Genomic DNA, 25,995 nt, shown 5'->3' with positions numbered 1-25,995 from the left:
AAAAGTTGAGGTTTGGGGACAATTTGTGGGGGTGTGTAAGGAAGTGATTCAGTGAGCAGAGAGAACAAATCCATGTGTGTGTGTGTGTGTGTGTGTGTGTGTGTGTGTGTGCCTGGGGGCGACTGAAAAGTTGCATGCATGACCCCCATGTAATGATGTAAATAATCATCCCACCTATGTGACAGGATTGTGACAGAGGGTGACGGGGCTTGTAGGTGGATGTGTAAACTTTTGGGAGCCCCTGACCTCCACAGTGCCGCTGCGCTCATTGGCTGAGAGCACTCCGGAGGGGGGCGGAGCCTGCTGCAGCCAGCAGGGATAAAAACGCGGCCGAGTCCTGACGGTGTTGGAAAACAGATCGAGGGGAGTTGTTAGGGTGTAGGCTTTCTTGCAACCTTGTGCATCTCACAGTTTGACAAGTAGATCGTCTTTGATCCTCTTGTAGCTGGAGACCTTTAGATACACGGGACTGCTCAGCCGCAAGACCGCCTTATAGTAGTATTTCTTTATATTCTTTAAAGCAATAAGTAGCGTATTTCTTTTTTGTTCCCAAGATGACCTGGACGATGAACAGTTGTTTTGTCACGCTGGCCATCCTGTTTCTGTGGCGAGTGGAAGAAATAGCAGAAGCTTGCAGCTGCTCCCCAGCGCATCCTCAGCAGGCGTTTTGCAGCGCAGATGTCGGTAAGTTGCATTCACTGACCAAAATGAATGACTATAACTTGTTTGATTGTTAAATGTCTGCGATCCATATCTTTATTCAGAGAAACCGTTAATGTCGAGGAGGGGGAAACTTTGCAAACTTGCCCCCACTCTTATGTTTACAATTACAGGGGGAGGGAGGATGGAAATTTCTGTCTCCCAATCTTTCTTTCCACTGCCCTCCTCTCTTTTTCTCTGATCATCTGTTGATATTCTTCAATCTTGATATGTAGCCACATAGTCCTACTTCATTCCTACTTGTTTTTAAAGAAAATATATAGTTAACCCGTCTTTCTGATCTGTAGTTTAATATTGGTAGCCTACCAAAAGGAACATTTGAACAGTTTTTAGATGAATGGTGAAGTTTCCCCTTACTAACCAGATATTCAATCACTATAGTCTCATATGTGCCTGTTACTGATCAGGAAAACCAGAGTTTGGTCATCATTTGTGGAGTTTAACATCAAAACAGCATGTAAATGGTAGAATCTGTCCTATTTCCCACTCATTCTCATCACGACCAAACTGTGAAATTGATGACTGGTGCACTTCCTCAGATCCCACTGAATGGCCATTTAGTTTAATCTTCCTCACAGGCCATGAAGACATTTTCCCTCTTATTTTACCTATTACAAAACACTACTTGTTGCTGCCTTCAACATAGGCCTGAAGCTAACGAGAGTCTCAACAGTGACCAGCTTGTGTAGCTATTTAAATTGGGGTTTTGCTGAGGGTCTTTTTTCTCGGTTGAGAGCTGGCTGAGTGTGTGGCATGTCTACAGAAACTGACTTATTCAAAGGTTTCTCTTTACCATTGGATTCCATGGCACTGGAGGATGAAGAAACCACATTATCCTGCTGGGGAGTTTACTGTAAAGGAAAATCAGATGTTTTTCTTTAACCTTCATTGAGATGCTTTTAAAGTTGACATATCTCAAACTCAACCATAGAAGATGGAGACAGGAAAGGAAACTAAAAATAAATCCAGTGAGAATAGCTGCTATTTCTTGTGGCAATTACTTTTCTTACATTTACCACAGTACAAAGAGGAGCCTTGCAAATTAACTCTGGTTGCACTTGGTCACATGGTCAGGTATGAGGGCACAGGGCTCTGACTATTGTTAAAAGACTAGACTGAAAGTGCTGATACTCATCAGAACTTCCAGACTAATTCATTTCATCACAGTCTGCGATGTCAGGTCCTAACATGACCTTAACCTCCCTCTGCTCCTGCTTCAGCACCATGGATAGACCCTCCCACCAACACTAACCAATATTTAGTCAAGGAGCAAAGGACTTATTGAACCTAATCGTACTGTTAAGTATTCTCCAGTATTCAACCCTTGTGAACAACTGCACAACATGCACAGATCTTACCATAAGAATCTTTGTGAATCATTGCCATTTAAAGTCAATGGGTGTTGGTACATTCAGAATAAGGGGCATTAGCCTATGTACCATCTCAGGTCCACCAGTGAAGCTGACTTATCTTGACCTTATGTCCTCTGAACTGTAGGCATTTGGCAATTATGTTACAATAAGGTAATTTGGATTAAACATTGTATTGCCATATAATTGCTATAGAATAAAACACTCCCTGACTGTCTCCACACAGTAAGACATTGTTTTGAGGAACCCTGCTTAGTGTGAAAGTATTACTTAAGTTGTGCACAAGGTAGGAGGGTCAGTTGGTGCCTGAAGTCTACGGAAAATTACTCAAGAAGAGTAGCTTGCTGTTTCTGTTTCAGTGACTCAGCCACAGTTCTTTAAATCTTGGAAGTAGAGTCAATGTTTTTGTCACGTGCCAATATGTCAGTTTTGAGGATGATTCACTGATTCATTTTCTTTGTGTGAGGCACAGACGACAAGATATGAAGAAAATGAGAGGTGGAAACAAAGTCTTTGAAAGATACCACTGGAAAGTTTAAGTGGGCAGCAGAGCTGAACCATTAATCTAATCAATGCTGGCTGTAGTTTTAACATTATTTAACAAGACCCTTGCTCATTCTCTCTCCATTCCTGTAAACAAAAAGAAAATAACCAGGTCAGCTTCAGTTGTAAACATGTAGTTCCATTTATCTTGTCAAAACAGAAAGAGCAGGAACAAAAAAAGAAAAAAAAAATCTTTCCTAATAAATCGAAATCCATCCCTTGGGTCTTTGGCTGAGGCATAGGAATGCCGCACACTCATATGCTGTGCTCATTATGCATTTGCAGTTTATTTCACAATTCTTGGTGATTACAGATCGTACCTGTTCTGCTTTTTGTAAAGAGGGGAAAGAGAATCATTGGAGACCTTGAAAAGAAAGCTGGCTTTTACGTGACTTCCGGTATAAACACAGCCCTGCAAGCTGTGTAAACAGAGCTGACATTAAAACCAGATTTCCCTCCTTTGAGCCAGACTGAGTGCAAGTTCTTGCAACAGCTGCTTTAAACTCCAGCATCACCGGTGAGAATGCATTGGATCGATTTGTCCTGCAGGTTCATTTTACCGTGCAAAAATGACTTCTGCAACTCACCTCTTCAACTTTTGTACATCGGCACAAATGATTTTTTAGGGTGCCAGAAAGATATTTAGGTGTATAGTAAGATGGCAATGGCGATGACGATTACAAAATAAAAAGAGGAAAAAAAGCTGTATTTATTGGTATATCCTTGGAGTGGATAAGCAAAAAAGTTGGTTTGAACTTGCAGTTTTTTCTCTTTCAAAACCGGACTTCGTCGTGGCTTCTCTGAGAGGAAAATGGATGTACAGGCCCTGCAATTACATGACATGCATTTGTTTTCTCCCCCTTTTCTCTTTGTTTTTAAAGCACTCTCATGACCAAAATACTATATACAAAATAATGTGTTTATTGTTTGAGTAACTAGAAAATTAGATGGTTGCCTCAGTTCCCATGTTTGTGAAACTTTTTTTTTTTCATAGGGCTCCGCCAGCCTTTTTCAGTAAGCATCGCAATGTCCTGTGAGAAGTAGGTAGTATATCTGGGCAGAAAATTAAGTTATATTTCTCAGGTACTTAAACTAGAATATACGCGCTTATTCTACCTTAAAGGAGCTATGCAAGTTTATTCTTTTACTCACCATGAGATGTCTCCAGTGGTGGAAAGCAACGTCAGTGTATCTTTTTTTTTCTTTTAGCATTTTCTCTAGTATGCTAACCAGCTATCCCTGGGCCAATTTGCCACTTTCCAATAGCAACTCACTGTAGCCTCCAATCTGTCCTGAAGATGTAGTATTGCTCAGACTGTAGTTTATTAGCCTATCTGTTGTTTTGTAGGCCTAAACTCAACAATGGATAAAGCTCTTGTAAAGCAACAATGACCACATTCAGAGGCAGACAAAACTTTTACCCACTTTTAGCAATCACCGCGAGCACTTAACTGGAGTGAGTTTGGCTAAATGGAAGCATGTTTAGGACTTCTGCTATTCCTTTTCAAATTGTAAACAAGTAAAAAAAAATACACATAACCTTAATCTGCATCTTTTTTTGTAATTTGTTTGTTTTTAGCACATTGAATGAATTTTAAAAAGCTAACTCTAACAACCACAAAGCTGTGTCTAAAGCCATAGTGCTCAAATGATATATTATCGTTCACATAAGTTACATACTGTGCATATTTTCACCTGCCCTACTTTGCACCAGTGGAAGGAGAAGTGATCTGTGTGTGATTCCGCACACTCAGGCAAAGGGGATTACCACAAATCCACTTTGTAGCCAGAGAAGTCGGAGAGTTTTCTCAGCGCCCCTAACTCAGTGTGTATCAGAGTGTGTGAGGAATGTGTGATTTGTAAAGCAGAAACAGCTTGACTGGTGTAGATTATCACTGGGTGCAGTTTGTCTTGCTAAATTGTGACATGTAAATCGTTTGTCAGTATATCTGCTACTCGACAGCAGCTCCGAGCAGCACACAGAAAAGCTCGCGGCCCTGCACAGCTGAGTGTTTTGCACATTTTCCTGGCTAAGAACTAACCCTCCCCGCCCTCCCTCTTCCTCTTGTGCTCTCTATAACTCCTCCTCCCCCCTGTCAACTTGTATGTTTGTGACAGTATTTCAGTATTGCTTTGAAGGGCTGTCTGACACGGGACAATTGGCTGACGCTGCCTCTGCAAAACAACTGCTGCTCGTGTCTGTTCCCTCCTCTGTTCCCCTTGTTTGCAGAATGCAGCCATCCTCATCCCTCCATCACTCTCTCCTTCTGTGCACACACACACTCTCCCTTTTTTTTTTTTTCCTGTTTTCCTTTTGTTAAAGGTCGAATTTTTAGACCCTTAAAAGGAGATGTTCTCTGAGCCTCTATTGTCATTGAATTAGGGCGCATATGGCTTGCAGCTTCATACCTTCATCATATAAAAAGCAAATAAAGAAAGGCTTGATCTTATTTGGTAAGGGAGCAGGCTCGTGATAGTCTCAGGCTCTCAGTCAGTAGCTGCCACCTTAGGAAAGAGAGGACTGAACTGGGACTCCAGAGGGAACATCTGGTTAACATTAGCTCTGTCGCTAGTCTACTTCACTTAAAAGCTTGATTTTTGAATGGGATTTTGTAAACTTTATTCATGGTGTAGTCATGTGAATTTACAGTAATCGCTGTAACTCGCATGATACCAGTAATCCATAGGTATTTAACTATGAATGGCGCATGCTCTACTGTACTTCTGCTTTTGGATTCACATGAAAGAAGCAGTGTTTGCAAAACACATGAGTCATTTTTTGTTGAACACTCAGTATTTGAGCTCAAAGGCTCATCCGTATGGCTCTGATAATGTTTTTCCACTTGAACTGTTATATTTTTTTTCCCCCCATCCAAACCTCTCTGAATGTGGGAGCTGGAACTTAAGATCACGAGGAAGAAAGAAAGGGAGGGAGAAAGAGAAAGGCTGTAAATGAAGGAGAAGTTGATTTGCATGTCAGCACCTCTATCCAGACACAGAGGCAGGTCGGCAGAGAGGCCTGGGGGTGAGGGGAGCGTTTCTAGTTCAGCTTTTCAAAGATTGCTGACTGGCTTCCTCCCTTGTCGGCCCAGGAGCCTGGGAGCAGGCAGCACACATTCCTCCCTCTGATTGCAGCTGATGAAACACTCATGTGCCTCTCTGTCTTCCCAGCACCTGGCACATGCAAACTCCACAGATCCAAGCCGCAGCAATGTGTTGTGGCCAACTCCGGCATGCCAAACCTGGGCAGGGCTTAGATCAGACACAGACAAACCCAGAGAGAGTTCAGTTTTAACATGACAATGGTGTTTTTACTTTGAAGCCCTGCCTTAAAACACAGCGAATGCTAATGTGGGTTGTTTTGTCTTTGTCCAGTTATCAGGGCAAAGGTGGTTGGACAGGAAGAGATTGACGTTGGCAACAACGTCTATGGAAACCCCATCAAAAAGATCAAGTATGACATCAAACAGATCAAGGTACCGAGTGTGAAGTTGTTTTTAATTCTCATTTTATGTTTGGATTTAAACCTAATTCCTGTATAAATCTGATTTTTATCCTCTCTGTTTGAAATTTTCAGATGTTCAAAGGTCCCAACGAGAACATTGAGGCCATCTACACCGCTTCCTCTTCTGCAGTGTGTGGAGTGACTCTGGAGCACGGCAAGGAGTATCTTATCACAGGTAGGCCTACAATGCAGCCAAATTAGCAAACACACATTATGAAATACCTACGGTTTCGTCACATTGGTTGTTTACATAATCTCATTACGTCTACTTGGCTCTCCCTCCCCTGCAGGAAGACTGGAGACTGACGGGAAGATGCATGTCACACTTTGCCAATTAATTGAGCCCTGGGATACCCTGACTGACACCCAGAGGAAGAGCCTGGTTCAGCGCTACGAAACTGGCTGTGATTGCAAGGTAGAAAAGCTGAAGGATAGTCAGTAGTTAAACGAGATTTCGCCACAAGCTAGTGGAGCTATAATCTTAAAAGACTGCTTCTTGTAAGCTAACCCCCCACCCCTGGTCTCTTCTCTGCTCCTCAGATCACTCACTGCACCTCAATCCCCTGCATGATCAGCAGCCCGGCCGAGTGCCTGTGGACGGACTGGGTGATTGAGAAGACGGTCAACGGGGAGCAGGCCAAACACTTTGCTTGCATCAAGAGGAGTGATGACTCTTGTGCCTGGTATAGAGGTGCTGCGCCACCCAAAAAGGATTTCCTGGACATCGAAGACCCATAACTTCACCACTGTCCTATAGTCTGTGGATGTCTGCAGTTGAAATATACTAAGATATAAATACCAAAAAAAAAAATACAAAAAATAAAAACAGAAGTCAAATTCTTATTTTGTTTTCTTCTTATCAAAAAAGCTGCAGGGTGTGCGTGCTATGTGGTGAGGTTGGGAAAAAAAAGAGATTTGTTATGTGTTTTAGTTGCAGGACTCATTATGTTTTTATTCATCAGTCTTTTGAATTCAGCACCTTCTGAGGCTTTTACCCCCAAATCTAAAGCACTTCCTCATAAACCACTTCTCCCTCAGCTGAGATAAAGGGATAACCATCAGAATTCAGTGTTAACTCCTCTCAGTACTTTAGTTTCTGCGCTAGTGAAAGCTATTGTTTGACATGAGCTATAATTCTATAATGAAACTCAAAAGTGTAACAATTCTGTGAATCTGTGTGTTGTTAAGTAACATTAGCTGGCAGTCGGCATCCTGATTTGTGGCAGCAGAGCTACCACAAGGAATTAATGCCTCCTCTTGCCTGTCCTGCTTCATATTCTTTCTTGTGCTGAGTATGCAAATCTTTTCACTTTTTTTTTTTAAAGGTGTGGCAAACCTGTCTTTGAGTTAAAAACAAGTGGCACGTCAAAGGTCATTTTTCTGATGCCAGCCTGCGCACACAGTCAGTGCTTTGTAATTGTTGTCTTTAAATAATCCTGAATAGACAAGAATGCACTTTGAACACAATGGTCACAGCAGTCATAATGTCTCTAATGAAAAAATGTCTGAAAAAGAGGATTGAATCCTCCATTTTGTACTTTGTATTTTTTTATATTACAGTTCTTCTCTTTATAATGCTTTAGTAAGTGTAAGAGCATATTTTATTTAAGGAAGTTGTATGATTAATCATAATTATTGAAAAAAAATGCCCTCATTTTGATACTTTTTATGACAACTGACACATTTGGTTTGTACAAAGACCTAGTGTTTCAACAGTATTAGCAAACACACACATTTTACATGCATTAAAGGTCAAATTGTAGTCCGGATTGTTAACTGATTGGCTCATCCTTTGTGTCAGTGAATTAGAACAATACATTTTAACCAACTATCAATTTGTTGCAAGAGCAATGGGAATGACCTTAAAGTGTTGAACAGATGTCATGTGACTTATGAAAATGAATATGAGAGTGTAAAAAAATTCTTCATTTGAAACTGTAGTCAAGTATAATGTCTTGTGCTGGTTTCACATGAGACTTTTGAGATAAGATGATTTTTGCATGCATGTCCAACTGACACAATACTGTACATTTGACTATTATATTAAATGCCAAACCCTGATTTGATTGCCTTGCTGTTTTTTGTTTTTTACAAAAAAAAAGAAAAGAAAGAAAGAAAAAATGACTTAAATCCATAAAAGAATCAGAGTGCAGCAGAAGAAACACTCGCATTTGCCAGTGTTAGTCTGAATAGAGACACATGGTCAGGGCCGGCCCTAGGATTTTGGTGGCCCCTAAACAAGATTTTTGTTTGTGGCCCTGCACTCTAAGCACAAACACCAAATCACTGGTTAAAACTGAATACAGACATGTTTATGCCCTCTGAGGTCTGAGGCCATTTTCTCGACTTTTACATATTTTCTTAAATTTATCTTTTTAAGATACTTGCAGATGTAACAATACTCAAGTGTTTTATGTCTAAATATTAGAACCTCCGCTGTAAGCACACTGAGGCCAATTTGTCCTAGAACACTGTATAAAGAAATGATTTAGGCCAAATGCTGGAAATTTGAGGTCTGCTTTTTGAAAAATTTCAAATCCCTTGTGAAAACACTCCTTCAGTCATGAGAATGAACTGTTTTGGTGCTTGAAATAGGATATGAATACAGTAATAGATAAGTGTAGAAAACAAGTCTAAAATTAAATTTTGTAAGATTGCTTTTTGAGCACAAATGTTGTCATTCTGCCATTCTATTTTCACCAAATGTCTCAAATGTGAGATAAAGAAGCTGAATATTGACTTCAAATTACATATAAAGCTCATAGCGTGCACGTGCAGACCTCAGGATGTTTAAATGACTTGAATGAACCCTGGTACCTTTCTGATCATGTGGCCCCCCACCTAACGGCTGTGGCCCCAGCGACATGGTACAGGAAGAACAAGACCTCATCTTGTTAAAGGGAGGCAAAAGTCATGCAACAGAGTAGCCTAATGTATCAGGTCATGTGCCCCAGTTTGTAATTACAGAGACTTTACAGAGGCAAAGACAGTCTTAAACGGCGATCTGCTGCCGACTAGTGGAGACAATAACATGTGACATTCACTTACATTCCTTCACGGGCCTATCCATGTGAACAGATGTGCAGATATCAGACCTGACACTCTCAGGATGGGACAATATGAAATGATGTTGAGTTACAGTAAACAGCAGTGCAAGACATTGCATTTATTAAAATCTGTTCGACGTGGATGTGCTTGCTTAACAACCAACATTTCTATTTCCTCCGATGGCACTCCAGCTGAAATTACAAGCCTGCCTATAGGAAAGGCTATGGGACATGGATGAATCTGCTTACATTCTACTAAGATTGAATATTTGCTCAAATCAGCACCGATGGGGAAATTACACGAATTGTTTTCATCTCTCAAGTTATTTTCACACAAGCGAACAATGGCATCTTTTTTTTTTTTTTTAACACGCTAATGCTGGATTATCATGTATGAAATGCCATTTCAGTGCTCGTTGTTGGTACATTAACAATTATTAATATGTACCGTGTCAATTACATCAATGGTAAACAGCGATGGCTGGAAGTCACGTGTGGTTCTCTTCCAACAGCCCTACGTCAGTCGCAGCGCTGATTGGCTGAACCCTTCAGCGACGGCCTGACCTGCCCTCTGATTGGTCTTTGATCCCCGTCAGTCACGGCCGTCACCGCCCTCTGATAATGCAGCATGGGCGAAAATACCAGACTCAAGAGCTACAGCTGAGGAAGCAGACCCGTCTACTGTCAACGATTTTGGACGACTGAACGAAAGGTAAGTGAACAAACGCCCCGTGGATAGAGCCGACATGTGTTAGCACGCATTTTCAGGCCGCTGTTGTTGAACAAACGGGTAGGATGTGGCGGCGGTGGAGGGGGGGGTTGTTAGCCACCTGGACGCTGGGATGCTAACACCACATTGCTGCATTGAGTGAGGCTGAAGGCTCTCGCCACGTTAAGTTAGCTCGCTGGCTAATTTGCTGCTGCTGTCAAGCGCATTCAGGCAAAAGACGACACCGTTATCGGCAGGGAAAGCCAACTCGACGAGGTATCGAAGGGTTTACATATTTATCGAGGTGATTTCGACAGTTTATTTCTGAACTTGACACCGCTCGGTTCGACATTTAGCTGTGGTTGGGGTTAGCAACTTAGCATTTAAGCTATGATGACTGGCCCGGGAGAGTTGAGTCCTGTTGGTGTTTAAACAGACGACCCAGCTACTTGCATGGCGTTTATAGCGATAACTGCCGACCAGCAAACGAAACGCCGTGTAATCAAGTAGTTTCCTGGTTGTCTAAATAGGCTAAAACGATATAGGGATTTTAGAAGTGACAGCACCAACGATGCTGCCTTCAGGTGCTCCCCCTAAAGTCCAACGTTTGTAATTCAAATCCACGAGCGACCACTATTGATTTGAGGTTTTTGGTCGGTATCGTATAAATAAAGCTCGTTGGAGAAATAGAAAATGTTGTAAATTAAGAGATCCACCGGCATGTTCCCCCCTAGACAACCACTGTTGATTAAATAATTAAAATAAAGGTAGAGCGTAGGCTATATATATAAATTAATCGTAATGGTGTGTATGGAAATCTGGGCATTGTCATACACATAGTTCACTTTGTTGAAGTCTGTTTTCGTATTGATTATAATATTTTGGGGGAGCCCTTTAAGTCAATTAATCCATCACTTTATCATGTTATCTGAAGTAATATAGGCCTATAGCTATACAACCTGAACATAAAATGGCAAAAAAAAAAAAAGTTTAAAATGTGCATCAGACTGTCCCCAAGCCTTTGATGACTTACAAGCACAACCAACCAACAGGTTTAAATAGATACTTATTTTACTGTCAACAGGACTATGTATCAACTTATTGTAGCTCTAATACTGCCACTCAACATACTTACTCAAATATGGGTGACCAAATTATTGACGGATAATTCTTGATAGGCTCTTACAGGTAGGCTATTATGTTCTAAATATTTTTTAGCATGTAAAGTTGTTGCTCACCTACTGGTTAGATTACAAGATAGGGAATTGTGACATCTGACAGACAGGAGTGGGCCTTTCATTTAAACAAAGTATTTTTTAAGATAATTCATGTTAAGGGTAAAGGTAGTCTTTGCAATTTTAGTATGTGGGTTTGCACCATAGACTTGCACACAGGCAACTTGCACTTTTAGATGCATTTTCTGATTTCACACTTTTCCTGTGGGGAATATATTTAAAAAAAACACAAAGTTGAAAAATAAAGTCTTCTCGGTTATCAAGAAATGCATTTTGTTGCGCCTCCCAAATATTGTGTTTATATCAGGAACACAGTTGCATCATGCAGCAGTTCAAAATACATGTTTTTTCTCCTGTAGTATAGTGCAGCTCGGGGTCAGAAATGTTGATCATAAAGCTCCGTGAAAGTTTCATGCAGATTAACATTCAGCTTGTCTCACTTGGGCCTGTAAAGCCCACTTTGTCAAATTCTTTCCAACCCATTTAAGCATTCACATCTTTAAGTGACACTGTAAGTAAAACCTCCCACTATGTCAAAAGGCATCTCTCATTACCTTTTGTAATTTTATACTCACTGTTGATGACAGCTTGTTTGACCGGTCACGTTAACAAGATGTATACACATGTATGAATGGGTATTAGGGCTTGCTTTCTCATTGAGAAAGATGAATAACGTGCTGCACCACACACTATTAAAAGTTGAAACCTTTAGTGGCAGGCCTTGAGATAATGAATCATTGTCAGTTTAAAAATGCAAACATAAACATTGGAAAGTTGCTGTGTGCAACAAAATGACACAATCATAATGACCCTGTAATCAGATTAAACACCTGTGTTTATTGCCATGACATAATAAACAGGATCAAACACCTGTCTTGTGCTGTGGCAAGTGTTATCATCATTGCCGTCTGGTATAGCCATTGCATCACTGCAGCGAGCTGTGTCCCTGCGGGCTGTGTCGTTCTTGGTTCTATCAGTATCAGCAGCACGTGAAGGTCACCATGCCCTTGTGCATACAATGCATTTTCAGCCCTCCTTCCCTCCTCATGACGTCACTGCCCACTCTGATAAGCTCCACTCGCATGGCACTACACGCCTTCGGTTGTTTTTGTTGTGATCCTGTAACATCTGCATGATGCAATGTTTCCACTTTTAGGAGGGTTTAGCTGTGTTTTTATTTGGGTGGGGGTGGGGGGGGGGGGACCTCAGCTATATCCTGGGCAAATTCAGGTGATAAGTGACAGAATGATTGCTTTACTCACTACCCAGTCAGCACCGAACACATTTTTGCCAGCTGCTGCCTTTTGTAGAAAATAACACGTCAGAAGTCATTCACCAGGCTGGCTGGCAGAGGGTTGTTGTGGAAGTGTGCATGCACTATTATCTATACTGAACTGGTCCTTTTAGTGCTCTCAGCTCCAGTGTGTTTAAAGGGACAGCAGACAGCCAACGTGAAATATATATATTTTTTTCAAGCAACATTTATCTTTTTATGTCAGTTATTTTCTTTTGCATCTCTCGTATCTCATATAATGACAAAATTCAATTAAGAGATGTGGCACCTTCCCCAGTTAATGTTACAATGGGAAACTGATGCAGGCTTGAAATGATACGTATGAGAATTTGACTTGGCACATAGCAGCAGCTGCTTACACATCATGTGCTCTAAACGCTCATCCTCTCCTATCGCATACACAACCCCCCACCCTCTGTTACCAACGTCTGATGTCTTGCATAACTGTGGGGACAGCTGCCAAGACCCAGCTGGCTCCTCAGATGCACTCAGCCCCTGTATCTATTGTGGAGCCACGTCAGAATATGTGGCCTGCAGAGCAGAGGTGCACACTGAAACACAGACACATAGGGGTGTTATTAGGCACTTAGCTGAGGGGTAAATTCTTTTTTTTTCTTTTTTTCTTTTTCAGCCATAGCTTTACTGTTGCTCTGTGGCAGAATGTGGGTGCTTTTGAATAGGTTCAGATGTGACATGTTATTGTTCACTTTTGAGAGATTGGGTAACCAGTTTCATTGATTGTTTTAGGCAGCCACTTCCATTTGAACAATTTACAACTCTGACACTGACTCCCACATCTGTCTTTGTTTTGTTTTTTGCAGTGATGTTCCAACAATGCCGATAGTGGATAAACTCAAGGAGGCATTAAAACCTGGTCGAAAGGAGACAGGCGATGAGGGTGACCTCAACAAATTGTTGGCCTCTTCTGCCAAGAAGGTCCTTTTGCAGAAGATAGAGTTTGAGCCTGCCAGCAAGGGCTTCTCCTATCAATTGGACACCTTAAAGAACAAGTATGTGATCCTCAATCCCAGGAATGAGGGTGCTACAGGGCAGAAGGCGACCGAGCCCGCCCAAATAAAGAGGCAAGGTAAGATCTCAAAAGGACATTTTCCAAATTTGTCTTTAACTCTTTGATTCTAGTCCTAAATGTGTTCTTGTGATGTCACTAAACTGACCATGCTTCTCATTCAGTCTCGGAGAATGTCGCCGGGGGTCAGAGCGATGGGATTCCCGCCCCACAGAAGATGCTCTTTCCAGGGAACAAGCTCACCCTCAAATGGGAGCGTGTCTACAGGGTGGGAGCTGGCCTCCACAACCTCGGAAACACCTGCTTCCTCAACTCCACGGTGCAGTGTCTCACCTACACCCCGCCACTTGCCAACTACTTACTCTCAAAGGAGCACAGCCGTGCCTGTGAGTACCTGAGTCATGCTCTTAAAAGCTGCCGTAGCATTCCCATTCCCATTCATCTATATTTTTATTAGTGCTACACTCACCCAAACAGTTATAAATTTAGGGAAATGACTGTAACCCCACCACTGTGAGTCCAAGTGCAGACACTTGTGCCTTAAAGTCCCTGTGGAATGTAAGCCACGGCAGCTGAAGAAGAAACAAACAGCTGCTTCGGTCTGTTCACAATGAGTTGTATTGAGACTCAGACACACTAGTCGATTATCACTTTTAAGAAGCCAAGAGAGAGACTCATTGACCTCCCAGTTTAAGAACTGTGGGTTAATTTGTAGTAGTATTAACCACCTTAAATCTCTTTCTCTTAAAACGATTTACTTTGGTCCAACCCAAGCTTCGGTTGTGTAACCTTAAAGCAGAAGTAAGCAATCCGGTCGTTATGGCTAACTTCCTGTCAGCCGATGGAGTTAGCAGTCCCCGCCCTCGTCCCTACGTCACCACATTCACGTGCATCCCTTGGCTGCACACACAGAGAAGACCGCCCCTTTATGCCGTTCTCTCTCTCTCATCGGATAAAGGTTGTAGGATACAAGGAAAGTTTTCTCCTCGGCTTACAGCAGAGCAGAGTGACTGACAGACCCGTGTTTTGGACCAAACACTCTATATAAGTGATTGCTGTCGGAAGATATAACTATTTAAGACTTATATTAACACAAACATTCCGCTTACTTCTGCTTTAAATAGAGTTTTCAAATCATGAAGATCTTTGAGACGTTCAAACAGATGTTTTGACATTGCATCAAATGTGCTCACACACTTATCAGTTACTGCACTGTCTTACATAAACTGCAGAGTCACGATTTGTTTATTCTTTTCACAAATTCTCCCTGAGAAATACCTGGAATTGAAATGAATAGATCGTTTTAAACAGATTTTTCAGTCTAATCTTTTTGTTCGTGACGTCCAAAAATAGACCGTTCACAAGACTTGACAGTAATTGCAGTGCTTTTGTAGCAGGCACTGCTCATAATATCTCTCAGTTAATAGAGGGTGGAGAAATGAAAGGGAACAAAACCAAAATACACTGCTCATGTCCTTCAAATTGATTAAAAAAAAAAGTAGCAATTTGCTATTTTTCCATTTGATTTTCACCTTTAAACAGTGCATTTAGGAATATTTGTTTGACAATGATCAGTATGTTGTTGCATGCCTGTGTCATTATTCCCATGGATGCCATTAGCCTGATTCAGACCTTACTTTTTAATCAAATATGTGTAAACTCTATAATTACTGTGGCTTTTGACTTAGTTACTGCAAGTTTTCATTAAGGCATACATTGAATAGATTGTATCTTCCCCAGTGTCACCATAACACTTGCTTACTAACACTTGCTGTCTTTGTTTCAGGTCACCAGTCAGGCTTTTGTATGATCTGCATAATGCAGAACCATATCATCCAAGCCTTTGCCAACACGGGCAATGCCATCAAGCCTGTCTCCTTCATCAGAGACCTGAAAAGTAAGAAAGCTACAGCCCATCAACACTGTGTAATTGTACGCGAGCAGTTTTGTGCGGCGTTCCGATGTAGGTTGTGTCAGGAGTCACAGCCACCTGGTTGAATATTGCCAGAGGCGCGGTGACGCAACGCTGGCCACAGTGTCCCGTGTGACAGCAGGCAGTAACTGCAGTACATAAGTGGAGCGGCGTGGAGGCTGCAGGCTGTGAATGAACACCGTGTAGAGAGTAGGGATGAGCTGTGAGCAGCACCTTGACATGGTGAGGTAGTGTGCTGTAGTCTCAGAGGAGCCCTCCTTACCTGCCTGTTATGTGCTGCTGCAATCATGTCTCCACCTCCTGCGCCTCTTTTTTTCTTTTTCTCCCCTAACCCCTCCCACCCTCTTCTCTTCCCTCCCCAGTGCCCTCTCTGTCTCCTTGTGACTGCAGGCTGAGAGGAGCAGCTTTAGCACAAAAATGTACAGTCCACCCCCCCACACACACTTCATAAAAAAAAAAAACAGGACTTAGTCATTCACTGTATGTGTTTTTATAGTCTCTCCGTACATTAATGTAGTTTTCCACCTCGCTGTGGTTAGAATTACAACCACCACATGTAGAACTACGCAAATTCAACATCTGTATCTGTATCTGTTGCGCAGCATACACACCTACTCCTAAAACAATTACAAATACAACGCAAGGTCATCACATTAAAAAATCGAAAGGGCTAACTGCAACTGATGTGGATCTTACAGGTGTGGTCTCACATAGAAAATAAACCCTCAAGCCCCTGATGCACATTTCAGCTCCTCAGGATGTCCTTGTCTCCTCGGAGAGGTGTCCTGAGCAGGTCATTAGTGCGTGGTGTCTCATTCCTTTTCCCCCCACTCAACGGTGACTCATTGTCGTAAATCAGCCAGGAGGAGGCTATGCTGGGAATGTGGTGATGACCACGTTACAATTGCACCAGCTCATACAACAGTAGAGGCAAACGGTTTAGAGCTACATTAGCTCTAATGTGAGCCTGTTAGATGAGATGTCAGTCTGCTGCAGTCACTAAGTGACTGTAAGCTTTTTATTAGATCATTATTGAACCGCTCGTCTCAGTTGCATGAGGAACAGAGTTTAGAGGCCAGTAAACCATGAAAGAAAAACTCCTTAAACTTAACAATATCTTAAACGACCTTCACTGATTACTGCAATATAAAATATACCGATTTGCCATTCTATAGTTGACACCCCATTATAACCTGCAACTCTGCATTACTGCAGCGTGAATAATGTTTCAATTGAAGCCGTACAATAAGTTGTCTAGAGGCCATAACTGTGTGAGCACTTGTTTATAGATCACTTGTCTTTTATTGAGCCTCTTGTGTTGTTTTGCCGAATTGTATTTTTAGAGAATACAAGTGACAGAAGAACAAAGGATGATTAATAAAGTTGCCTCCGGCTGCCACTTTTTTTTTCTATGGATTGTCTTTGTTTGAGCTGTCAGTGCTTAATATTTATATAATAAATGTTTGCCTCTCTTCATGAAACTCACTACAATGAAGATTACTTTCCAGTTAGAGAGATATAAACATTGTTTTCCTCTGATTTCTCCCTTCTTGGAAAGTGTTGTGGAGAAAACACAAATAGTTGTTAGAAAGCACTTAATGTTTTAGCAGCGCTCGGTGTTGGAAACCTCAAATTAGCACAAAGCTAAACATGCTTTTTTGTCTCCCACAGAAATTGCCAGACATTTTCGCTTCGGAAGCCAGGAGGATGCCCATGAATTTTTGCGGTACACCATCGATGCCATGCAGAAAGCCTGTCTCAATGGCTACCCAAAGTAAGGCTTTTTAAAAAAGCATGATAATATAATTCATAAAGTATGAATGTTTTTTTATGGACTTTTTTTGTTTCCTTCCTGTGTGTAGGCTTGACAGGCAGACCCAGGCCACAACGCTGGTTCACCAGATCTTTGGAGGTTACCTCAGGTCAAGAGGTATGAGCAGTTTTTTGTTCAGGCTGAAATGTAGGGAAAGAAATCTCTAGAGCTTTGCAGTTTTCATACTATCTCTATTTCTTCAGAGAAAATGTTATTTATGAAAGAAAGTTTTTCTCCAACCACAACCAAACATGTGGTGCTTTAAGCACAATGTATACAATTTGTTTACTGACTAGATTCACTATGAATTATTGCCATTTGTTTTGTCAAATAAAATTAATTGAATTTAAGCCTGTTTGTAAGATGCTGCTTGTAAAGATATAACATTGTAATAGAAACAAGGATATTTACACCTGGTTACAGTGGTGTTAGTTTAATACAGAAAGTGACATTCAAAATGTCACTGGTGAAATGGAAATGAAGCCTTGAATGCAAAGGTAATTTCCCCACATGTTTGATCTGAGAGTCAGAGGCAGCTGTTGAGGTTTGTGTTCGTTGTGTGTTTACAGGAAGTGGAACAGTTACCTGTGAGAAATATTGTTGTCCCAAGTACAAGAGTCACCTTTTTTTTTTCTTTTTTTTTTTTTTCATTTTGCTTTTCAGTGAAGTGCTCTATTTGTAAAAGTGTGTCTGACACATACGACCCGTACCTGGACATCGCTGTGGAGATCCGGGTAGGTTTCAAAAGATGTTGTGTCTTTTTATTCCAATGGAAATATTATATGTATATAACCGTTGTTTCTATAAATGCTAGCAGTGCTGAGTAGATTTCACTATTTGTGTTTTAGCAAGCAGCAAACATCGTGCGAGCCCTGGAACTGTTCGTTAAACCAGACGTATTAAGTGGAGAGAATGCCTACATGTGTGCAAAGTGAGCGCTACTTGTCTATATTCTATTTCTAATAGCAAGACCTCAAATTTTATTATTATTTTCAAATACCATTTCATTTATTTCTATCATTCCTCTTTCTCTTTTCCTCTCCAGGTGCAAAAAGAAAGTGCCAGCAACCAAGCGCTTCACGGTCCATCGAACATCTAATGTACTAACACTTTCACTGAAGAGGTTTGCCAACTTCAGCGGAGGCAAAATAACAAAGGTCAACAAAGGAATCTCACACCATTGGCTGTTTTGAGAAGAAAAAAAAGCTTCCTCATTCCTCAGTGTGTCTCATTTTTCCATCTGCCCATTGTTTCTTCTCTCAGGATGTTGGTTACCCAGAATTTCTGAACATCCGCCCCTACATGTCTCAGAGCTCAGGCGATCCTGTGATGTACGGCCTCTACGCTGTTCTGGTGCACTCTGGGTACAGTTGTCACGCTGGACACTACTACTGCTATGTCAAGGTGAGGCAACCAGATGCACACTCGAGCAACAAACTCATTGTTACGAAACCCTTTGTTTTTGTCCTCTGACACAGAGACATCAATACACCAACACACTAAATGCAAATAGAAACGCATGAAGGAAACAGTGGTTTCAGTAAAGCTGTCGTGCTTTATGTCCTACTACACTAATATAACCACTAATAATAATGACTCTACATCAGTGTCTCTGTGTCCTCTAGTATGTGTCAGAACTATGAAGTCCTTGTCAATCATATTCCTCTTCTGTTGATATGATGGATGTTGCTATGGTGTGAAAATATCTTAAGACAACAAAACATGTAGCTGCAAAGAAATGCTTTCATCTTTTCTTTTTTGCATTCTATTGTGTTTGTTTCTTTTTCTATATTTTCATAGCACAACTGTAAATAAATATTTCACAACTACTATAAAAAGTTTGACTTATGACAGGTCTCTTGTGATCTTCGTTTTAAATGTTTATCTCTTTGTTGTTTCCTCTCAGGCAAGCAATGGACAATGGTACCAAATGAATGACTCAATGGTGCACTCCAGTAACATCAAAGTGGTCCTGAACCAGCAGGCTTATGTGCTTTTCTACCTGAGGTAAGACGACAGCATTGTGCAAGAGATGAAAAAAAACAAAAAACTGTTATGTCTGTTCCTTCTGGACAATAAGTCTTTATTTGTATGTTAAAGGATTCCTGAAACCAAGAAGAATGCTGATGGGCAGACCACCAAGCAGGGGATGTTGCACCCTGGGAAGAACAGCATCTCGTCTGAGCAGATAAAACGGGCCAACCTGAACGGGCCTCTCTCCTCCCCGCAGGTCACAAAGGTATAAAAAAAGTCTTGTATAAAATGTTTTTATAAAATGGTAAACGTTGTGGTCTAGTTTTACAGTATTTTGTTCCCATCCTCTTTGCAGAAGATTGAGCCTGCACAGCTGCGAAAGATCCAGTCGGTGGATGGCGGCTTGGGCCTGCCTATTTCCAGGAACGGTGTGAATACTCAGCCGCAGCCCAGACTTTCCAACTGGACGTCATCTTCCAATGGCCCCGCCAAGCTGCCGGGTGGACCCACGGTTATCGAGGAACCTTTCAAGAAGCTGAAGAAGCCCTCCCCGCAGAGCCAAGTGCAGTCCCGCAGCACCACTCCAACCCCTCCCAACAACGGGCTCGGCAGGACGGAGGGAGATAAGAAGCAAGGTGGCGAGGGCAGAGGCATTGCAGCATCTACCTCAATTAAGTCTTTGTCTGACTCTTCCTCTGCCGACACCACTGACTCAAAGGTAACATTAGAATGAACAAAACAAAACAAAACACAAATCTTATTTTAAAGGGACAGTCAAGGTTATCACATCTTGAACATGTACCAAAATGTACAAATAGTAGTTCTGTCCTGACCAGATAAGAAAGTGTTAAAGGGATAGTTCACCCAAAATTCAAATTTCAGAGTTTCAGAAGTTTCAGAGTCCTCCGTGCCTTCTCTGAGTTACAGCGAGGCTCCGTGCAGCACTGCATGTCCATATGACGGTTGCGAACTGGGGCTCACTTTTCTTCGTCCAAAAAGACACACCAAAAAACATCCAAATAATAGTGCTCGTCTGTAATGTCCCTCTTGTATTGAAGCCCCAACATGAGAAATTGTTCCAAAAAAAATTAAATAAGTCTATATTTTAAGCTTGTTCGTAGCGGAAGCTCCCAGCACTGCTCTTCCTGGTCCGTCCAAATCTCACGCGATTTGCACGGATGCCGGCGCAAATTGCAAGAGGGACATTACAGACGAGCTGTGTGGAGGTGTTTGGATGTTTTTTGGTGTGTCTTTTTGGGCGAAGAAAAGTGGCCCTGTTCGCAACCGTCATATGGACATGTAGTGCTGCACGGAGCCCCGCTGTAACTCAGAGAAGGTACGGAGAACTCTGAAACTTCTCCCAGCCCTTAGTCAACATGAGGGTGAGTAGATAATGAGTGAAATTTGAAACATTTAACAGGAAATGGGGAAAATGCACAGCTGACAAAAACTAAAACCTAATTATCAAGCCATCTTGAATGTAAAAGTCTGATTTGCTTGTATTGTTTGTATTGTAATGTGTTGGTGGCTCAGCCAGTAATACAGAATTTAGAAGGAGATGCGTTACAGCAACTCGCGGCCATATGCGCATGCACAGAAGTGTAACCGTGGCCTATGTTTACGTTTTTGTCAGGAATCCGTGGGAACCAAGAGCGCGCCAGTAGGAGAGACGCCCTCCACCCCTCGCAAAAGCTCCAACGGCCTGGCGTCCCCCGCCAAGAGCGTGGAGCGCTCTCAGAGCACGGAGGAGCAGAAGACGGCGAAAGCGAAACCCCCGGCCCTCAACAACATCACGTCTGAAGCCACCAGCACCATGTCACCTCCACCTGCCAAGAAGCTGGCCCTGTCAGCCAAGAAGGTGAACGTCATTCCCATCCACAGCAGCAGCACCACTTCCTGTCTTAGCGCAGGCTCATGTTACCTTAGTTTCCTGTTGCCCCACTCCACACTGCTATCCCAGATTTGACCATTGATTTCACTAAGTAGCTTTATCAAGGCAAGTAAATTCTCCTTCGAGTTTATTTTCTGCATTATGTAACGTGTTGTTTTTCCAGTGTGCCTGTCTAATCAACCACATGGTAGCACTTGTTTAGAGTTTGTCTTCTTTTCCTTTAGTTTGTTCTTTTTTTCTAACCATTTCTAATTCTTCTCTGCCATACCCTTTCCTTCCTTGTTTTCCTCCCTCCATCTTTTCCTGCCACCCCTGTAATCATCCCCTTTCCTTATTTGATTTTCTTCCTTATTTTTGTCACATTCATGGCTATTTTCTTTTAGACCACCAAGTTTTTATTTATGTCGATAACTGCAGGCTCGCAGCCGGAGTCCGAGCAACATTGATGCTCTGCCCCCTTTGTCACGCCAGCTGTCCAGTGACCCCACACATCAAAATCAACTTAACCCCCTCACCTTTGCCTCACCTTCTCACACTCACAGGTAGGTAGTATTGCACAGGAAATGCAAAGAGAATGGAAAGAAAGCTGTGAAATGACAATGGCAGTGAAATCCAGATGTTTCTCCTTTTCGCTCCCCAGAGCTGGTCCATTCCATTCACCCAAAGTCCAGTCATCGCCTATTGCCCACTCAAGTGGATCCTTCAAACAGCAGAGCCCTCAGAAACAGTCCCTTCTCTCCACACTGCAAAAACCAAACGCCAGCCTTTTTCTTAAAACCAACGGGCTTCACAGTCCCAGCCCAAAGAGCCCAAAGTCTTCCAACAACCTCAGCTCCACGGTTCAAGAACCAGACCTCGACAGCCCTTCAGCTCAAAAGATCAACCAAAAGAAGAAGAAGAAAAAGAAACGGCGCCATTCTGAAGTCGAGGGCGACGCCGAGATTGTCGCATCCCCAGCTACGGAGACGCAGGTAAACCTCGCAGAACCGGCCAGTGAGAAGAAGCGCAAGAGGAAAAAGAAAAAGCGAAAGCGGGAAGCCGAGGATGGAGAGAAAGCGAAAGAGAGGGAGTGCGTCCCGTCCCACCTGGACACATCGAACCAGGATGAGGACTGGTGTCAGGGTGGCATGTGGAGTCTAACATCCAACCCAGAGGCAGAACAGTCTAAGCAAAGTCTTCAGTTAACTTCCACAACTGCAACGCAGTGTGAGGCAAATCAGACAGAGCAGGGAAAGGACTCTGTGTTGTTGTTGAAGAAGAAGAAGAAAAAGAAGAAGATGAAACTGCTGGAAGCTCTGCAGGACACAACCTCGGCATGCTCTGCATCAGCAAGGTTGGTTGGAAGGTTTGTAAGTTCAGTTACATGTCGGTCTTTGTGTCCCTGAAACACACATGACATCAGGCTCTTTCAATAGATTAAGAAACAAATAAGTATGTGATATTGACCATGAAGTCTTTTCAATATTAGCTAGCTAGCTTTCTGTAAAAAGAAAAAAAGTGTGTCCTACAGCATCCTCCTCTAGGATATTTAATTTGCTCGACCATGTAAAAATGTGTGCAGGTAAAGCAGGTGCTTCATTACCTTTTATCATGCACACACACATTTACCCAGTTTGGAATAAGCACATTAACTTAGCTGACTGAAATAACATTTTTTTTTCCCTTTCAAACAGCAATTCTGAGATGAAGGCCACAGCCGTTCAGAACGACACCAGAGATTTGAAAACGCTGAAAAAGAAATTAAGGATGAAAAAGAAAAAGAAGAGGCCGAAAGAAGAGGTGAGACTGTGGGAGGAGAGCAGGCGATGTCCTGACGGGCAGAACGATGAGCCTGAGGTGGCAAAGCCTCCTTCGAATCAGAGCACCACAGAGAACGACAAAATAAGCAAACAAAGCACAGGTACGTGGTCGCAAGGAGCGTTCAGTAACTACAGTACATTCCCTTGTTTGTATATCAGAGCTATTCACTAAAAATCTCGGTGCACCACTGCAGCTTTTCAATCTTTCCTTTAACTTGACCAGTCATTGCACAATTACACTAAGAGCATGACTGTATTTTGAGAATGCTGTGCTTTATCGCTGCTTTTTTTTTTCTTCTTACTGATTGTTTTTTTTCCCCACATCCAGCCACAGTGGTAGTGTGGGACAGCCAAGTGAAGGATGGCTACAAACGTAGCCAGGCTCCAGCGGCTGATGGAAGTGCATTAGGAGACAACACCTTGGCCGGCGCTGCTCCTGTGGCCTGGGATGGGAAAAAGACAAGCGGTGTGGTAGAGGAGCTGCTCAGGAACGCCACTGATAAGGCCTACGGAGCCAACGGTGAGACACTGAGTTTGATTTCACACTCATAACTTTGTATTTGTAGCGAGAAGTGAAAATTTATAGAATTCTTTTTTTTTATGTTGTCTTGTCTAGTCCTCAGTTGGGATGGAGATGTCTCCGCTATTAGTAGAGATGCAATCGAAGATGTCCGCCTTGCAAAGAATGACACTGTAATCGATGAGTGGGACGAAGACTTTGATAGAGGAAAGGTGAGTAAACGATCAACACTACAGGAGGTTATAATACCGTAAATGTCGGTGCTTCTTGGGTATGAAAGCACACATTTATTATCACCTGTCTCATCCCTTTTCCCGTACTAATCTACAGGTAAAGAAAATGAAAAACTATAAAAGAGAAAAGTGGAGAAGTGGCAGCAACATCTTCCAGAAGATCCAGGACAGAAAGAGCAAGTGGTCTGTCACACCCGGAGGGAAGAGAGTTTTTGGGGTGCGTCGCTGACGGTCCAGAGTGCTGTTAGGGTCATGCTGACTGGAAATCAAGACAATACTGTATACCACACTTGCATACCTTTTTTTTCTCTCTCTCTCTTTTTTTTTTTTTTTCTAAATCTATCTTGTGTTCACGTCAAACCCAAATTCTAAAATAGGATTGAGCCAAAAGCAGCCTAGTGGACTGCATTAGATGTTTGACTGACAACCCGTTCAATCTTTTAAAATTACCAACCAACATGAAATGTTGTCCTCATTGGCCATCCGGATTTGCAACTCATTTCCTTTTTTAATTCAAATGCCACAGAAAGTGGCTCAAGCTTTTCTATGCATGCAGTATGTAACAGAGAGCCCTCGTACATCCATGTCACTTGTATTATGTATATTGGCATCCTTTGAGCCTTAGTTATTGCCCTGGATATCTGAGCTACTATGAAATCAATGACAGTTGACCATGTTTGTGAAACAAATGCTAGTAATGAGGATGTATACCTGGAACTCCTGGTGTGTTATTGAAACCTGTGCACAATCTCAGAGCATAATGTGCTGCTTTTGCAGACATAAGGGCTCAGTAAGTTGGACATTAAAGAAGTGACCTTTTATTCTGAAATTACGCTAAACTAAATGATAAAGATCCAAAATTGTCAGTCATTAAAACGATATATATTTTTATTTTATTTTATACCTTATATACGCTATGTGGCTTGTTTTTAAGGACCAAATTTTGCCCGCGTATTGTTGGTAAAATTTAAGGTTTAAAATTGCCACCATTTTCTAAATGTGCATGTTTAAATTGGTTTAAAAATGTAATAACGGTAACTTTTGTTTTCAGTTCTGCAATCTTGGTTGTATACCTCCTTTTTGTTTTTTAAACAACACCGTTTATTTCAGACTTGCCAATACATTTAAGACCACAAATAAGTGCTTAGTTGATTTGTATGAAGATTTTGACTGTTTGTGAAAGGGTTGACATGGGTGGACCTCACATCAGAAACTATTGCTTTCATCATATCTGTACGTTTACCTGGAAGTCTTCTGAGAGCTCCTGGTGCAATATGCATTTGCAGAGTAGAGGTTGTGGTTGTTTGAGGAAATCAGACACAAGCAGTTGTTTTCTACTGTGCAGCTATTCTACTCATCTCATCAGTTCAGAAGCTCTCAATCTGGAGATTTGACATTTCCATTCTCTGTAACAAACCTCACCACAAACTGTTCTTTACCAATGTACTGAAATAAAAGGGTTACATTTTATACTTCAGGCACTGTGTTAGAATGGGACAGCCACATGCTAAAGATTTCTTTTTCCCCTTGTATCTTATATCTCTATGCAATTTTCTGATGGTCATGCTGGTCACCGACAAACTGGGCGAAGACTCAGGAACCCAGACATCCTGTATCCCATCTTCATCTCTAATCAGATCCCCCTCCCCCCTGTTTCATATCAGAGCAGTCCCTCTGCCTGGACCACCATTTTGCATCCTGTACATCTTGTAGAAACTGTTTTATACAAACTATTTCAGGTGTTGAAACCATGGGATCATCTTGCACCAATCCGGGCACAGATGCATAGAGAAACTAACGTTATAACAAAACGCTTTGCCAGTGTAGAAGACTGTACAGTCCATCTTGTGCTACCTGTGTTTCCCTCCAACGCTGTAAAGATCTGCCCATGCATTTCTTTTCATTCTAGAGATGTTGCCTTGAATTGGCTATAAAAAAAGCATAGGAATTAATGTTATAAATATATAATTTAAAGAAGAAAAGACACAGATCTTTAATGTGCTACTAATACTTGGATCAGTTGGTGGATGTTAACTTGAGACTTTATCTGCAAATGTGTTTGTTCATTTGTGTAAAAGAGAGTTGTCTGTTTTCATGCAAGACCTTCCCTATGTCACTGTAGTGTGTACAGAACAGGAGAGGCTACGACAGTGTAATATCCATAGGATGTGCTTGTCGGCTGTGAAATCGACGTAGGGTTTTGCTCTCAAACTGACACAGAGGAACATTTACTGGTGTGAATGGATGGTCCACATGTTTGCATTCATGGTTCTATATTTTGCACCAACTTTTCTGACCAGGCGTGAGACCTTTCATAATGAAAGCGGCTCCTACCACACTATAGTTAACTATAAAGGTGCAATAAAGTTGTGACTTTTGTGA

At 41.9% G+C, this 25,995-nt stretch overlaps 2 protein-coding genes across 2 annotated transcripts; both read left to right on the top strand.

Moving 5' to 3' along the window:
* Window positions 1-348: 348 nt before the first annotated feature.
* On the top strand, window positions 349-8,199 carry timp2b (TIMP metallopeptidase inhibitor 2b). The gene is made up of 5 exons (XM_085784174.1): window positions 349-684; window positions 6,009-6,109; window positions 6,211-6,313; window positions 6,429-6,553; window positions 6,679-8,199. Exons 1-5 carry the CDS (start codon window positions 555-557, stop codon window positions 6,874-6,876), a joined length of 657 nt encoding a protein of 218 aa, XP_085640300.1. The 5' UTR covers window positions 349-554; the 3' UTR covers window positions 6,877-8,199.
* Window positions 8,200-9,798: 1,599 nt separating this feature from the next.
* usp36 (ubiquitin specific peptidase 36) lies at window positions 9,799-25,995 on the top strand. The gene is made up of 20 exons (XM_085784173.1): window positions 9,799-9,897; window positions 13,245-13,510; window positions 13,615-13,836; window positions 15,237-15,347; window positions 17,055-17,157; window positions 17,246-17,313; window positions 17,860-17,930; window positions 18,045-18,127; window positions 18,242-18,353; window positions 18,460-18,600; window positions 19,103-19,203; window positions 19,297-19,435; window positions 19,526-19,888; window positions 20,804-21,028; window positions 21,479-21,603; window positions 21,702-22,394; window positions 22,735-22,961; window positions 23,189-23,380; window positions 23,477-23,592; window positions 23,711-25,995. Exons 2-20 carry the CDS (start codon window positions 13,258-13,260, stop codon window positions 23,840-23,842), a joined length of 3,477 nt encoding a protein of 1,158 aa, XP_085640299.1. The 5' UTR covers window positions 9,799-9,897; window positions 13,245-13,257; the 3' UTR covers window positions 23,843-25,995.

This window comes from Trachurus japonicus, chromosome 8, assembly GCF_045865225.1.
Source record: "Trachurus japonicus isolate A0001 chromosome 8, Traja_1.0".
In the NCBI taxonomy this organism is placed as follows: Eukaryota; Metazoa; Chordata; class Actinopteri; order Carangiformes; family Carangidae; genus Trachurus; species Trachurus japonicus.
Note: the sequence above shows the minus strand (reverse complement) of the source record. Positions and strands in the feature narration are given on the sequence as shown.

Bases quoted from the DNA above. Each gene is read 5' to 3' on its own strand.
- timp2b (XM_085784174.1), top strand. From the start codon at position 555: ATGACCTGGACGATGAACAGTTGTTTTGTCACGCTGGCCATCCTGTTT. The intron at 685-6,008 runs GTAAGTTGCATT...GTCTTTGTCCAG, and splicing joins GTTTTGCAGCGCAGATGTCG to TTATCAGGGCAAAGGTGGTT. The intron at 6,554-6,678 runs GTAGAAAAGCTG...TCTGCTCCTCAG, and splicing joins AAACTGGCTGTGATTGCAAG to ATCACTCACTGCACCTCAAT.
- usp36 (XM_085784173.1), top strand. From the start codon at position 13,258: ATGCCGATAGTGGATAAACTCAAGGAGGCATTAAAACCTGGTCGAAAG. The intron at 13,511-13,614 runs GTAAGATCTCAA...CTTCTCATTCAG, and splicing joins CGCCCAAATAAAGAGGCAAG to TCTCGGAGAATGTCGCCGGG. The intron at 22,962-23,188 runs GTACGTGGTCGC...CCCCACATCCAG, and splicing joins AATAAGCAAACAAAGCACAG to CCACAGTGGTAGTGTGGGAC.